A 15,640-nucleotide genomic window follows, 5' to 3' on the forward strand; every position below is an offset into this window, starting at 1 on the left:
TTTAACATGGTCTGGAAAAGATTGTTCCTTCAGCCAGGCATGCCTACGAATAACTGCCCCACTCATAGCTGACCTAAATGAAGCCTCCAATGCATCATAGCCACATTTTAAGAAATGATTACTAACCTGCTGTGAGTTGTGTACCAAATCCTGAAGGGATTTACGGTCAAGGGGTTCAGGAGAAGAATGTTTCTTATTCAGTTCATCTAACAAATACTCTTGGTACTGTATCATATGAAATTGACAATTTAATGCCCTGACGGACAGAGTTGCAGAAGTATATACCTTCTTTCCCAATCTCTCTAAAGCTCTAGACTCTCTTTCAGAGGGTAGAGGATTTTTGGCAGTGGCGGCCGCAACCCCTTTAGGGCCCTGAGAAATAGTTTTTGGGTCTGCAGAATGGGCTTTATACAGATGGAAATGAGAATCCGGGACCCTGTAGTATCTATCAGGTTTGGCAGGGGCCGGAGGGAGAGTATCAGGGGCAGTACTGACATCATTGTACACATCATCAAATCATCAATTACATTCAAAACAGGAGATATAGCTAAGGGCCTATGTTGAGGCAAATGTAAAAAAGGTCCTTAATCTTTTTCTAGAATCAGAGAATTCCTGACCTTGCCATTGAAAATGCTCTCTCATGGAGTATAGAGTCTCACCAAAGGAAAACTCTTCAGGAGGGGAGGCCAAAGGGATAGATCTTCAGCATCAGAATCCTCATAGGGCGAATAAGCCTCTTCCTGGTGGTCTGACAACTCAGATCCATCCGTGGACTCATCTGAAGAGTGTGGGTCAGAGGGGTCAGTCCTGGGCCTTTTGTCTGGTGGAGGGTGAGAGGCCCTGTCCGGGTGAGGTTGTGAACCTCTAATTAAAGAAATAAGGTCCTCTGCAAGGCTGAGGATCTGAGAACTAGAGGAAGGCCTCTGGGAGGTAGTTTTTGGAGGCAAAGCTTTAGAAAGTTTAGCAGCTTTAGCCCTAGAAAAGGCCTTAATGGACATGGAAGCAGGGGGCCTAGCTGCCCCACGTGCAGGAGTAGAAATGTCCAAAGGTATGGTGTCGGACATTTCCTGGACACTGGTTTCAGTAGGTAGCTCGGTAGCCGACTCAGCCGGGGCCTCCCGGGCCGCGGTGGTCGGTTGAATGGATTCGGAAGAAGGAATCTCCGAGGACTCTGTTTCGGCCGAAACAGAGACACTCGCGGTAGGCCTTACCGTGGTTTCAGCTGAAACCGCGGGCCGCGAGTGTCGGTCCTTGTCCTTCCATTTTTTCACCAAATGCGATGTCGGAGTCTCCGATGGCATTTTATATGCAAAACTGGCCCCATAAAATTCCTCTGCAAACTCCGACCGACGTCTAAGAGTTTGTCGGTTGAAGGAAGCACAGGCTGAACAGGCCGATACGTCGTGGTCTGGGCCTAAGCAAGGAAGGCAGTAGGAATGGAAATCCTTATGAGGTATTTGTTTCCTACAAGTTAAACAATTATTTACTTTGTCTGACATCGGCTGAGGCAAGAAAGAGTCCCCAGCGAGTGCCAGCTTTTTCGAAGTCTTGGTAGCTGAATTCACTGGATCTGACCGACCGGCACTTGCGAACAGCTTCTGCTTCGGGCACCGTGCGGCAAGAAAGACTGAGGAAAATGGCGTCAGCTGATGCTTTTATACCCCAGACGCTCTGACGTCGGGGAAAGTGCGACATCAGCCGAGGCCAGACCCTGACGTTGGAATCCGGCCGACCGAAGGGCTGCCTGAGGCAGGACAACCCATATGTTATGACTGCAGATGCATCCTTGAAGGACATCACATCATCCACAATATCTAGCACTGGCGGAATAGCTAGGGGCCTGTGTTGAGGCAATAAGAGGAAATCCCTGAGCCTTTTCTTGGATTCTGAGTAATACTGGCTTTCCCAATGGAAATGCTCTCTCATGGTATGTAAAGTTTCCCCAAAAGAATAACCCTCAGGAGGACAGGCTGAAGGGATAGATTCTTCAGCATCAGAGTCCTCATAGGGGGGTAGAGAGTATCTCTGGTCGGAAGAGGAATCAGAGGAAATGGAGTATCCCTGGTCGGAAGAGGAATCAGAGGAAATGGAAACCTGATCAGAGGAGTCGGTCTGTATCCTGCCTAGGCCTTTTCTCAGGAGGGGGATGAGAACCCCTGATTAGAGTAATGAGGTCTTCGGCCATTTTAAGCATCTGTTTCTTAGGCATGGAGGACTGTCCAAGAGAATGCTGTATTTGTTTCTTTGTCTTTAATGGTACCTTTGTCTTGGCTGTTGTTTTAATGGTAAGTTGTGAAGGTCTGAAAACTCCCTCAGAAGCAGTTGCCTGCTCAGCGGCTCTGGACCCATCTGAGGGATTAGTTTCCGTAGGTCAAACACTTTGAGGTTCCAGAGGCCTAGATGTCTCCACGTGGGAGTCGGAAGCGGCCTGTGGCTCTGAGGTAGCAGGTGTCAGGGGCTGCGAAAGCGCCTCACTGAGAACCAGCGACTGGCCTAGAAGAGGTTTTGTCATCGGTTTTGGACCTCGGATGCCTGTCTTTATCCTTGTCTTTGCGTTTTTTTGGTACTGAGGTCGTCGGCTGCTCCGATGGCATCGTGTAAGTGAACCTTCGGCCAAAGTAGTGCAAAGCAAAATCAAAACGTCTTTTTATAGTGCGTTTGTTAAATCTAGCACAAAACCGACAACTAGTGACGTCGTGATCAGGGCCTAGGCATGGAATACAGTAAGAGTGGAAGTCCTTATGAGGTATTTCCTTCCCACAAGAAATACAATTATTAACTTTTTCTGACATCGGTCTGAGGCAAGAAAAAAGTTTCCCCAACGAGGTACTTTGCTTTATTGAAGACTTCGGATCTGAAATTCGCCTTCGAAAATCTCAGGAGTTGGCCAACCGGCACTTGCGAACTGCTTCTGCTTCGGGCACCGCGCGGCAAGAAAGACTGAAGAAAATGGCATCAGATTCATCTTGTATACCCCTGGCGCACTGACGTCAGGGAAGAAGCGACAGCAACCGACACCGGACCAAGACTTTGGAACTCAGGCCGACTGTGGGACCGCCTGACGGCAGGATAACCCAAGTGTAATGACTGCAGCAGTGTAACACGATGAACATCTTCCTTAAAAATACCAGTAGCCACAGCAGTTGGAAGTATCAAGAATCAAACACAGAACAAGGAGTAGTGACCTCTTCAATAGAAGAAAGTTATTTAAATTAGGTTTTTCTTCACAAGAAGAAACTGTGGATAAAACATTCCTCATACTTTCACAACATGTCAGATTAAATTTTAACATATGTACCTGGCAATTCTGAAATTCAAATTTGCAGAGGTATACATTTTTTGCCATATCAATAATTTTCCCATCCTTTTTAGATAGATTAGGACTGCAATTAACTACGTGCTTAGCAGCACAGGAGTCAACTAAGGCTATAGCTGGGTCAGGTTTGGGAATGTTGTATAAAAACATTTAATAAAAGACTGAAGAACTTTATACATACTATATATATGCCTTTTTAGGACAGCTGACTGACCACCAGGAAAACTCCAGGCAATAAGACGAACAAGTAGACAGGACAAGACAAATGGGTTTTAGTTCTGGAAAATACTTCTGTAACAGCTCAGAGTATATTCTGAGGGACTGAGAAACCTCAGTGTTTTCCCACTGAAAACACTAGGACATTATAACAATACGCTCAGAGAAAGAGAAACCTCCACAGGAAGGTTCAGAAAGTGAGCTCTCCTCAAATGGAAAAATGGGGCCAACTGTGTTACTAATGGCATCCGAACACTTCCTTGTTCCTTCTTCCAGGAAACAGAGTGGCTCTCCCTGACCCACCAAGGGGCCCCCAACAGCCGCAGAGGACATGGCTAGCCCCCAGTTCATAGTGGCTCTAGATGCTACACCAGAGGGATCTGGGGTAAAAGAGGAGTGGTCAGAGGTAAAACAAATGACCACAGCAGAGTTACCTACTGTGGGTGAAGCAAATTGCTGGCCTGCTGTGTTGACAAAGGCTGTCTGCTTAATTTTAGTGCCTGGAAGAAGGACAGACAGTGGAACTAACAATCTGTTCCATGGTAAAGATGAAAATGGTGCCTCTAACCTGAGGAAAACAAGCAAATACCAGTAAAAGTAGTAGTCCACAAAATTTTTCTTTTTTTTTTAAACAGAAAACACAGTAAAGCCTTTTCAAACATTATGGCAGGCCCACAATGGAAAAACAACACAATTTCTCCAAAGATACACAGAAAACATTTTATCAGTTAGTTAACACTACTTTTAAACGGACATTCATAATTAACGCTCTATTTAAATGTTCATTACAGTCTCAAGGCAATCCGTTAAAACACAGCACTCATATTTAAAATAACTTTCTACAGAGTAAAGTAATAAAATATGAGGTGGGGAGGATGGAAGGTTGTTTCCCCCAAAAGGAACTTGCCAGGCCAGCTAAGGAAAGTACAAACCAGTCGTCAGTCCTTCCAAGCCTCAGAGGAGCGTACTCTTTGGTGGCGGGAAAGCACTGAAAGGCTTTGCACTCAAACTTGACTTTTAGTCAGCTCAGCTCAAGCTGCTTGACAGTTTGGTTGCGTGGAAAGTGCCCTGAAGCTTTGGAAGCTGTCTGGCTGTTACATCTTTGGCAGGATAGAACCCAGACAGCTAAGGATTCTACAGCAGTGATTAATATGACATTGATGACCATGATTCTTTACTTCAAAAAAAAAGAAGTTATGTACTCACCATAACGTACTATCAGAGTAGGTAAACTTCATTTGTCAGCAACCTGTGGGTTACGGATCCGAGCCGGCAGCATATCAAGTAAAAAGATTCTAGCTCCAAGCTCCTCCCCCTTACCCATACTACACTGCAACCTCCTTCCAATCCTCAGATCGTGTTTGACACCTGCACATAATAACAAAAACAAACTAACAACCTGAGACACCTGACTCAAGGACAAGGTAAAGCTCATAAGTCCGAACCTCGAGCTCCGCTAAATAACCATCAGGGTCAGGGGGAAGAAGGGAGGAACGGTTGCTGACAAATGACGTTTACCTACTCAGATGGAATGTTATGGTGAGTACATAACTTCTTTATCTGAAGTAGTTAACTTCATTTGATCAGCAACCTGTGGGACAGAGTCCCCAGCTACCTGAAATCTTGGAAGGCCCTTAAGGAAGAATATTCCGGAGCACTGAAGAGCCAAAGGCAGCCCTTCCTCTAGACACCAAATCCAGTTTATAATGAGAAATAAAGGTGTGAGAGGACGCCCAGGTAGCCGCTGAACAAATGTCATCCAGGGAAACTCTAGACCAGAATGCAGCAGACGTTGCCATAGAACGTGTAGAATGAGCATTAACTCCCATTGGTTCTGCTAAGCCAGATTCTCTGTATGCTTGAAGAATACAACTTGAAATCCACCTGGCGAGATTTACCTTTAAAACTGGTTTCCCTAGAAAAGGCTTAGCAAAAGAGACAAAAAGTTGATCAGATTTACGAAAGACAGCCGTCCTGTGCAAATAAAAACGTAACTGTCTGTGAACATCCAGCAAATGAAGTTTATATTCTCCTTTGTTCTGGAAATTAGGGAAAAAGGCAAATTAATGGACTGATTAATATTAGTCTCTGAAGCAACTTTAGGGAGAAAAGAGGGATTAGTCCTGAGAGATACCATATCCTTATGAAACACAAGGTACGGAGGTTTGATACAGAGAGCCTTGAAGCTCTGACACTCTCTTGGCTGAAGTAATGGCTACCAAAAAAGCAGTCTTCCATGACAAGAACTTCAGATCAACGGAAGCTGCGGGTTCAAATGGAGGCACAACTAAAGCCTGAAGAACTACGGTCAGATCCCTCGGCGGGGATGAATTTCTAACAGGGGGTCTCAAAAGAAAAGTGCCTTTAGAAATGTCTTACAAATTCTGGCAGGAGCGAGAGAACCAAAGTTGTCCCCAATATGAAAATGGGAAATGGCAGCCAGCTGAACCTTCACAGTAGATGAGCTGGCCCCTTGCTGAAAAATATGAGGCAAGAATTCCAGTACCGCTGGAACAGGAGTGGTGAAAGGACCCAAGTTCTTTCATGAAGCCCAAATTGAAAAACATTTCCATTTGCTACTGTAAATCTTCCTGGTAGAGGGTTTATGTGCCTCCACCAGGATAGACTTGACTCGGGAAGAGATACCGGGACTCCTGGCAACTAGGGGAACTGGATCAGCCAAGCTGAGAGTTTGAGACAGTCAAGGTTCGGAGGAGCCATTCCCGAGGGATGGGGAAATCAGATCCGGAATGGGATCCAAGATCCAGAGTGGAGGTATGAGATGAGAATGCAGGCAGGGGAACCAGACTTGACGAGGCCAGAATGGGGCTAGGAGGATAATCTTGCTCCCCAACTGGCGAGCTTTCTGCAGAAAGTTTGTCAAAAGAGGAAGTGGAGGATACGCATAAAGAAGACCGGGTGGCCAAGCATGGACTAGAGCGTCTCTGGGGACTTTCCCCAAGAGAGAAATTAGAGCAAAAAACTCGCTGCACTTTGCGTTGGAAGGTGATGCTAAGAGATTGCAGCAAGGCTGACCCCACTTGAGGAAGATCTGTTCCGCTACACAAGGATTTAGAGACCACTCGTAAGGAGAGAGGATAGTTTTGCTCAATTTGTCCGCCAGGATGTTGGACTGACCCAGAATGTGCATTGTTAACAGGAAGCAGCTGGTGGAGTTCGCCCATTCCCAAACTCTCATGGCTTCTCAGCAAAGGGGGTAAGACCTGGTTCACCCCGGTTTGTTGATATACCAGACCACTGACATATTGTGCCCGACTGGATAGCAATAGTCCCCGGAGGAAGAGAGGCATGAAGGGCCTGCAATGCTAAAAGGACCGCCCTCATCTCCAGGACATTTATATGCAGTACGGTCTCGGACTGAGTCCACGTGCCTTGGACAGTACTGCCAGCACAATGACCCCCCCACACACCCTAGGCGGGAGGCGTCCGTGGTCACTGTGGCCTGGGGTGGTGACAAAGGGTCGTCCTTCCCGAAGAGCTCGGGATTGAAGCCACCACATGAGGGAGTTCCTGCAAACCCTGCTGAGGGGAATCCGGAAGTCTAGAGGGTAGTGTAGAATAGACCACTGGGCTTGCAATGTCCAGTGTAGAACACTCATGTGCAGATGAGCATAAGGAATCAGACTGATCGCTGCCGCCATGGACCCCAAAGCTCTCAGGACTAATTCTGCTGGGGGAGCAGTGGACTGAAAGAGGGCTAGCACATGCAGAGTCATGCTGTGAAGTCTGTCTGACGTTAGGAAGGCCCTGGCCTGGAGGATATCTATCCTGGCCCCTATGAAGTCTAACACTTGAACAGACTGGAGGAAAGACTTCTTGACATTTATGGTTATCCCCAACTGGGGTGACATCCGGAAGAAGAAATCCTGGCTAGAGAAAGTAGATGCCTGGTGGGGGCAGTGAGGAGCCAGTCGACTAAGTACGGGAAGACCTGTATGCCCTGGAGCCTCAGGTGGGCCCCTACAACTGCCATGAGCTTGGTGAACACCCTGGGGGCTGTGGTGAGACCGAAGGGTAGGACCCTGAACTGGTAATGACTGGCTCCTAGCCGAAAGCGGAGAAACCTCCTGGACAGTCTGTCCATGAGAATATGGTAGTACGCACCCTTGAGGTCTATGGAGCACATCCAATCCTCCTCCTGCAAGAGAGGCAGTATGGACTGGAGTATGACCATCCGGAATTTCTCCTTGGTAACGAAAAGGTTAAGTGTTGACAGGTCAAAAATCGGCCTTAAGTCCCCCATCTTTTTTGGCACCAGAAAGAACCTGGAGTAGATGCCTGATCTGGACTGATCTGGGGGCCCATGCTGGATGGCTCTTTTTTCTAACAGCTTTTTTATTTCCAAAGCCGCGGCCTCCATTTTAGTGGGTGGGACATCTGGGAGGCGCCTTGGGGGAACTGGCTGGGGCGTCAACGACACAGACTGTCCCTGGGGGGGAATGAATGATGGAGGACAAACTGAGCAGCGAGGGCGGACCCTGAGGAAAGAGTGAGGGGTCTCGATCCTCCAGAAAGGACCCTCTCCACCACGTCGAATGCCGAAGAGGAACTGGCCTCTCTAAGACAGGTGGCTGGGACCCTCGGATCCGACGAGAGGATCTGTGCCAGAGCCGAAGCTGTTGGACCCGAGAGGATGGTGTGCTCCGACCGTAAAGGAGCCGAAGACACACTCACCTCCCCGAATACGATGCCCAGCTCTCGGCTCCAAGAGCTCGGATCCGATAAGCTCGAGGGCATGGCCGTCATAGAGGTAGTAATAACCATCAGCGCTCCTTGGATCCGAAGACTCCGAAATCCGGTGGTGGATCGGAGAATGAGCTATCGGGGTGAACAGTGGAGCTGAACTACCCCCCCCCCCCCGGAGGGGGCGGGTAGCAACACTCCCATCTGCAGCTGAGTTTGCAAGAATCTACGCATCATCCGGTCCATATCTGCCTCCGAGATGCTGCGGGTAGACCTGGAGGAAGCCACCGAAGCCAGCCGGGAGGGCCTACGCAACGACGACCTTGAGGCTGGTCGGGTCTCCTCCTCCGGTGAGAAACGTGGCGAACGGAGCCGTGGGGGGGGGGGCTTGGAAACTCCCAGGGGAGAAGAGACAACTTTAGCGGGAGGGGCCGAGGGGTCCAGTTCAGCCTGCCGCTTGCGGCTTCTTTCTCTCTCTCTATCTTTTTCTCTCTTTCCCTTCTCTCTTTTTTATCCTTCTTGGCCTCTCGTTCTCCCTGAGACAAGGTGGGAGGGTGAGTCCCAGACAGGGGAAGAGGGCCGGCTGGCTGGGCAGCCACAACTGTGGCTGTTGCTAAAGAAAGGGAAGGAGAAGAAGCTGATTCCGCGGGTAGAAGACCCGCCAGAATCAGCTTGTTCCTCGCATCCCGTAAGGCTCGGGGGTTGAAGGCCACACATATCTGGCAGCCAGAAGAAAGGTGCGGAACCCCCAAGCAAATCACGCACTGAGTGTGACCATCCGCTGGCGACAGATTATGGCCATACTCAGTGCACTTGGAAAAAGTCACTTTATGACTTTCAGCCATACTAGAGACAAGCACACCTGAAAGAGGGAAAAGGGGCCTACTAAGGGATGGGCAACTACCAAAAGTGAAGGGGGAGACCAAGACTAGGGAGAATGGACACCCGAAGAAAGGTACTAAAACACACACACACACACACACACACACACACACACACACACACACACACACACACACACACACACACACACACAAAACTAGACTAAAAGAGAAAGTTTGTAGTAAAAGACGCTACACTTGCCTGGAGCTGAAGAATCCCGTGCTTGGCAAAGCCGCGGCAAATGAGATCTGAGGATTGGAAGGAGGTTGCAGTGTAGTATGTGTAAGGGGAAGGAGCTTGGAGCTCAGATCATTTTGCTTGGTATGCTGTCAGATCCGTAACCCACAGGTTGCTGATCAAATGAAGTTAACTACTTCAGATCTAGCAATACACTTCAAAGTTGAGTTACCATGGGGAAGAACAGATTTTTAGAGTGGAACCCCAAACTGCCTTACCACATCAACAGACACAATAATTACAGGTCACTTACCTGGTAAATAAACTCATCAATGATGTCCCAAAGCCACTGGTTAGGGAGCTCCAAGGGAGCAGGTCCATCAGTATCTATGTAAAAAAAGAAATGCATACTGCAAATAAATCCAGCACAGGCACAAAACACTAACATCTGAATACCTCTGTTGTTTTTGCTCCCCCATCAACAAAGTTAAATACTGCAAATGAAAAGTCAACCACCTTAATATATTCTCTAGACTTCCTTACATTCTCAAGTGGAAGCTACATCAATAAGCATTAGAGGTTTCAGGAAGATACAAGTAGACTGCATTTAATGTTTTTTTACTGCAATGGTAGTTAATTAACTGCATATAAATATCAATGCATGCTTAGTTTCAGTATCACCAAACTCTGTATTTCACAAATACTCAAAACTTGGCTAGCCAAGTGGGGGCAATTTAATAAGTCACAAGAAAAATAATACCATTTAGCTAACTAGTCAATGCAGCTAACAGGTTCAGGACAGCAGCAATATATCCCCAAACCTGGTGATATAAGTTTTTCTGCAATAAATGTTAAAAAGTATAAGAAATAAAACTGCTGAACTACATGCCTGGATTACCTAACATAAGCCTAATGTTCTTGCTATACTTGAAATTTGGTTTAAACCCAGCGTAAATTTCTCTGAAGTTATAGCTCCTAGCTAGAATATCCTCCATAATGACTGTATAATGAGGAAAGGTGGTGGTATTGCTTTATTACTTCCAAACACCTAGCACATTTCCCCTTAAAGCAAACAAATTCCAAAATTCAGTTCAGCAGAGCTTCTTATTGCTTTTTTCAAAATGAACAATTATATATGTACTACTATCCTTTACATCCCTCCTGGCGACAATATAGCTTTACTGAAAGATATCCCACATTGGACAGCCATAACATTTCCACAAGAAAAAAAACTACTACAAGGTGATGTGAATATCAACTGGTTGGACATAAACTCTCCTACATCTAACATGAACTTGTATCATTTCACACAACTAATTAAGAGCCCCACACATAATAGCAAGACATCAAATTCTCTATTAAACTGGATTCTAATATCAGATCATAGCAAATACTTCTCCAAAAGTACAATGTCAGACTGACTCAGTGATCATCTCCAATGTATACAACCAGACATCTCACACGTCCAATTAAACAGCATATTTATAAAATAACAAGTAACCTTTCCAAGTTTAACTTGGAAAGGTCCGTTACTGCATCATCATCTATTAACTAGAACTTCATAAAAATCCGTCCCTTAGACAATGCTTTAAAGGAACTCAAAACAACTTTTCTAAATATCCTAAAAACAGCCTTACGCCTCCTAGAAGGAAGAGACTAAAAACAAATAATGCAAGTTGGCTATCCAAAAAGAGAAGAAGAGTAATGCAGGATAGAGAAAAAGCATGGAAAGAATGGCAAAAATATAAAACACCTCCATAACTTGAAAACATCATAATGGTTCACAACCATTTATTTATTTTTTTATTTTACATTTGTTGACCGGGATAGTCTGACTGGATACATGTCTATTTTCAGCAGATGCCCAGGGAGAAAAGCTCCAAACTTACCAACAGATAAAGACAAGCAACTTACAGTATATGCAAAAACATATTGTATGAACATACAAGTTACAGTCTCACATTTTAAGCCTATAAAGAATACAGTTTATATCCAGAAATATATACAAATATGTTACAGTTTTCTCTTATCAAACCTATAGGTGCAGCTATATACAGAGTATCTGCAAAGATGTTACAGTTTTTCTTTCCAAACCTTTTAGTGTAAGAGGTAAATCGCTGTGAATAAAAACTGCAGGGATATGGAAGTAGATGAGGCTTTAGTCAGGGTTAGAGCAAGGACATAACCAATGAGTTTTAAAATACTGGGTTAGATTTTTTTTTTTTTAACTGATTAAGGGAGGGGTTCAGAATACGGTCAGAAGGGAGTGAATTCCAGGTTTTGCATACTGATTTTGCAAACAAAGATTCTCCAGATAGGTTGATAGCTTTAACAGACTGAACCAAAAGTTTTGTAGTGGAACGAAGTGGCCTAGCGTTTTTGTAGGGGTGGATAATGTTTAAGGGACACTGTTTTTTATGGATGGTTAATAACCTTGAATGCTACAGTAAGTTGATAATATTGAATTAGCCTAGGGAGTTCTAGCCATCCTAAGAGGTTTAGGTTTTGACAATGGTCATGTCCTGTAGGGAGTTCCTGTACCAAACCTGGCAATTTGATTGTAGAGTTTGCCGAGATCAGTTTTCTTCAAGTCAGTGGGTATTGGTGAGGCACAGAGCAGAGTTAAAAGCAGATGGGTACGGGCAATAGCAGTCCTAGCTAGAGGGATGAGAAATGCAAAAAAAAAGTAAATGAAGACAAAAAACAATATTACAACAACTTTCAGAATAATACTAAACACAACCCTAAACAATTTTGGGCTTTATTAAAGAAATCTTACATACCAACCAAAAATTCAACCCAAACCCCTCTCCTGATAACATACCACTCAAAACTGTAATACAGTTCAACTCTCTATTCTACAGATAGTACAGCATCTCTAATCAAGGATTCCTCAACATCTAATCCCAACCCTGCCCAAAAGCCACATATCACCACATCACTTTAACCTTCAAACCTGTGCAGACAGTGTTAAACTTAAACCATGTTCTTCTTCAGGTGATGACCTTCCAAGAGTACCTAAAAATAGCAGCCAATAATATTGCCTATCCTGTCTCAATCCTTATAAATAGGTCAGTCCAGGAATCCCACATTCCCTCTCCCTGGAAAAAGAAGTCACACATTCCTCTGCACAAAGATCATTCAACAGACATTAATAGCTTTAGACCTATATCAAGCTCATCTCCCCTCGCAAGAATACCCTGTCTATAAAGCTACAGATAACAGCAAAACGAGTCTCTTCCTTACTTCTAGACATGTCTAAAGCCTTCGACACAGTTTGACAGCAAACTTCTACTTCAAATGCCCTCACTAGATCTCTCTCAGCCCACCCTTCTTTGGTTCAAAAACTTCCTGTCCAATAGGTATGTCAGTCAGTAAAATGGCACTCCACGTTCATCTTCATCTCCCAGTCACCACCGGTGTACCACAAAGCTCTATCCTTGGTCCTCTCCTCAACATATTCACCAGCACCCTCTACACATTTACACAACATGCCACCCTAATACAATAAGCAGATGATTTCACTCTCATTCACACATTTGTCAACATGGTACACCTTCAAAAAACTAATAAAGAAGCTTCAACAACCACTGAAACATGGCTTAATGAATCAACTCAAGATCAATCCAAAAAACACCAAAGTACTACTATTTTTCCCCCCAAATCCCTCTCATGAAAAAAGTCCCCTTTCTTGATAATACAACCACTGAAGTCCGTTCTCCTAGCAGATTATTAGGGGTGATAGTGGACGATCAACTTACATTTGAGCTGCATATATAAAATTGCACATGAAAAGCTCATCACAACCTAGAGATGCTTTACAGAGCCAAAAAGTATCTCACCAATGCAAGCAAAACTACAATTAACACTACTCATCTCCTTTCCACACTTCTTTATGGCACTCCCATCCTCACTAACCTCCAGGCTTTACAAAAATTAAAACTTGAACAATGCTATAACAAAGATGCTACATTTGCAGCAAATACCCCTTTCAGAACCCACCACTGTACAGCATTAAAAAGACTAAATTGGTTAGAAATACCCCATCAACTAACATATACATGACTTCTTCCCATCTATAAAATTCAACCAGCATCCATCTGCCTGTCCAGCACTTTAAAAAAAAAAAAAAAAAACAACACATCATTCTACACAGCTATGTTCCCAGTCAGTCACTGAAATCCAGTGACCAAAAACTCTTGGCTGTCTAAAAACCTATCAAATCTGCTGAGCATAGTCTGTACTCTTTCAAGGTTGCTAAGGACAGGAATTCCTTACCTTTATCTAATCAGGTCAATACCTTTCCTCCCATTTTGCAAAACCAATCTGAAAGACTTCCTAGCTAAAATCTACGTCTGTTCTTGCTCACATTTAGGGATATTGTTTATCCTGGTTTTCAACATGTTCTTTTTCATTCCTTATACCTCCTTACTCTACTGTCTTCACTCACTTCCTTACTTCTATCAAATTCTCTTCTCTGACTTTCTTTCTAAATATACCATAAGCTTTTCCCCCTCACTTCATACTGTAATTCCTGTTTGTATTAGACTAAATTGCCTTTAATTTCTCTACAAACCGTTAGAAATTTCTCTAAATATTAAATGATTGTCATAACTTGTACTGATCCTTAACCAATGTTTTCATATTATGCCAAATTTGTTAAAATTATTTAAGCTACAAATGTTTGTTTTAGTTTTGAAGACTGTACAATTATTGTTCTTAGAATGTTTAGTAATAATTTTGAGATTTTCTCCCCAGGCTTTTACCCAATCGGACTTTTCTGGTTAAACTAAATAACCGATAAACCTGCAGTTATACCTCTGTCTCCCTATTCTACCCACAAAATGATATGTATACGGTCACACACACAAACCAAGTCTTCTCTCCGTGTGGCACTCCTGGGCCATGCAGATTCCTCAGTGCACACTGCCTGGTTTGCATGAAACCTTGTGTCAGGGCTCTAACTGCTAATATACTTTACATTTTCCCAATGAAAAGATCACAAAGCAAGATATTTCTAACCCTAAGTTAGTCTTCTCTCACAGGACCATAAACCAGCTGAACCTCTGGGGTTGGAGGCTTACTTAAACCTCTGCACCATCAAAGTGAAACTGCTGCAGAGACAAGCTAGGTTTGTTTTCACAATGAGTTAAAAGTTGGCAAAGAATGATGACTAAATTAGACAAGAAGTTAAATTAACCACTCTCTGTAGCTGAAATAGAAGGATCATCTAAGTCATACAAAATGTAGTAAAGGACATAAACCAAAAGGAATCCCAAATTTTAAACTATGCACACCACACCCACACACACACCCCACCCCCACACACACTAGATATTTTGAAGTAAAGCAGTAAGTCATAATATTCCTACATTACATGAACAGTCCCAACAACCCGAACCAAGAGTAATGCAATAAAATACTTAACTCTGGGAAAACAGAATACATTGTAGGTGAAACAACCTTTAGCTACAAAAAAATCAAACAGCACAGCAGCCAAGACCATTTTGGGGTCCAGCAAATTATACAATACTAACCACACAGAATTGTGTAGTGACATTGTAAATATATACCAGGTCATAATATAATTAAAACACTTATTTTTTCAGTTTCCGATCACAAATATTGTTTAATGCTTTAACAACTGGGTTAAGTTAACTGATCACAGCAGTCATTTTATTAGCCAGGATACATCTACAACAATAAAAGCTGTAGACAAGGACAATTTACAGCAGAAAGGAAACCTAGGTTCCTGGACCAAACGTTCTACACATCTGCAGTTCCAAACAACCATAACTGTCATATGTCATCAACACAGCACTCAAAGAACCTCATCCGGCTTTGTGACAAAGTTACTGCAAGGAATCAACACTGCCTACCACTTCTGACTATTGTACAGTGGTAATTTGTTTCTACTTGCACTTCAGTTACAAAATGAAGTGGTAATTAGTATCTTTTTCATTTCCATTCAAAATTCAATCATCTTGAAAACGTAACAGTCTGAGCACAATAACAAACTTGACAAGTAATACTACACTCAAGTTTTCCTAATTAAAAAAAAGTTAAGAAATAAAATCAGATGCAAAGCTGTACTTAAGACCATAGCAGGTTACTGACATTTTTAATATATAATAAAACAGGAAATGGTGGGATCACCTTCATTAACGAGTGCTTAAAATTCAAAGTAAATCTCTTACGGACAGTAGATAAGAACTACATACAGAACAAAGCATTCTTTAAAAAAAAATGTCAACTGTGGTCAGCAGAAAAAAAGTACTCACTCAGTATGTAGTTGAACAGGTTGCAATAGTTGTAATAGGACTCAAACCTCTGTTCCAGTGTAGG

General features: G+C 43.7%; 1 protein-coding gene across 1 annotated transcript in view; it reads right to left on the minus strand.

The window, feature by feature from the left end:
* EIF3L (eukaryotic translation initiation factor 3 subunit L) overlaps positions 1 to 15,640 on the minus strand; it is a 602,285-nt gene that overhangs the window by 432,162 nt on the left and 154,483 nt on the right. The window contains exons 6-7 of the mRNA XM_044089965.1: positions 15,577 to 15,640; positions 9,609 to 9,682 (exon numbers count right to left, since the gene is read on the minus strand). The exon at positions 15,577 to 15,640 is cut by the window's right edge and continues 6 nt beyond it. Of these exons, the coding sequence (XP_043945900.1) occupies positions 9,609 to 9,682; positions 15,577 to 15,640 (138 nt within the window). The remainder of the gene's footprint in view (positions 1 to 9,608; positions 9,683 to 15,576) is intronic.

The sequence above is a fragment of the Protopterus annectens genome, chromosome 1.part0 (assembly GCF_019279795.1).
Source record: "Protopterus annectens isolate FY-2018-M chromosome 1.part0, PAN1.0, whole genome shotgun sequence".
In the NCBI taxonomy this organism is placed as follows: domain Eukaryota; kingdom Metazoa; phylum Chordata; order Ceratodontiformes; family Protopteridae; genus Protopterus; species Protopterus annectens.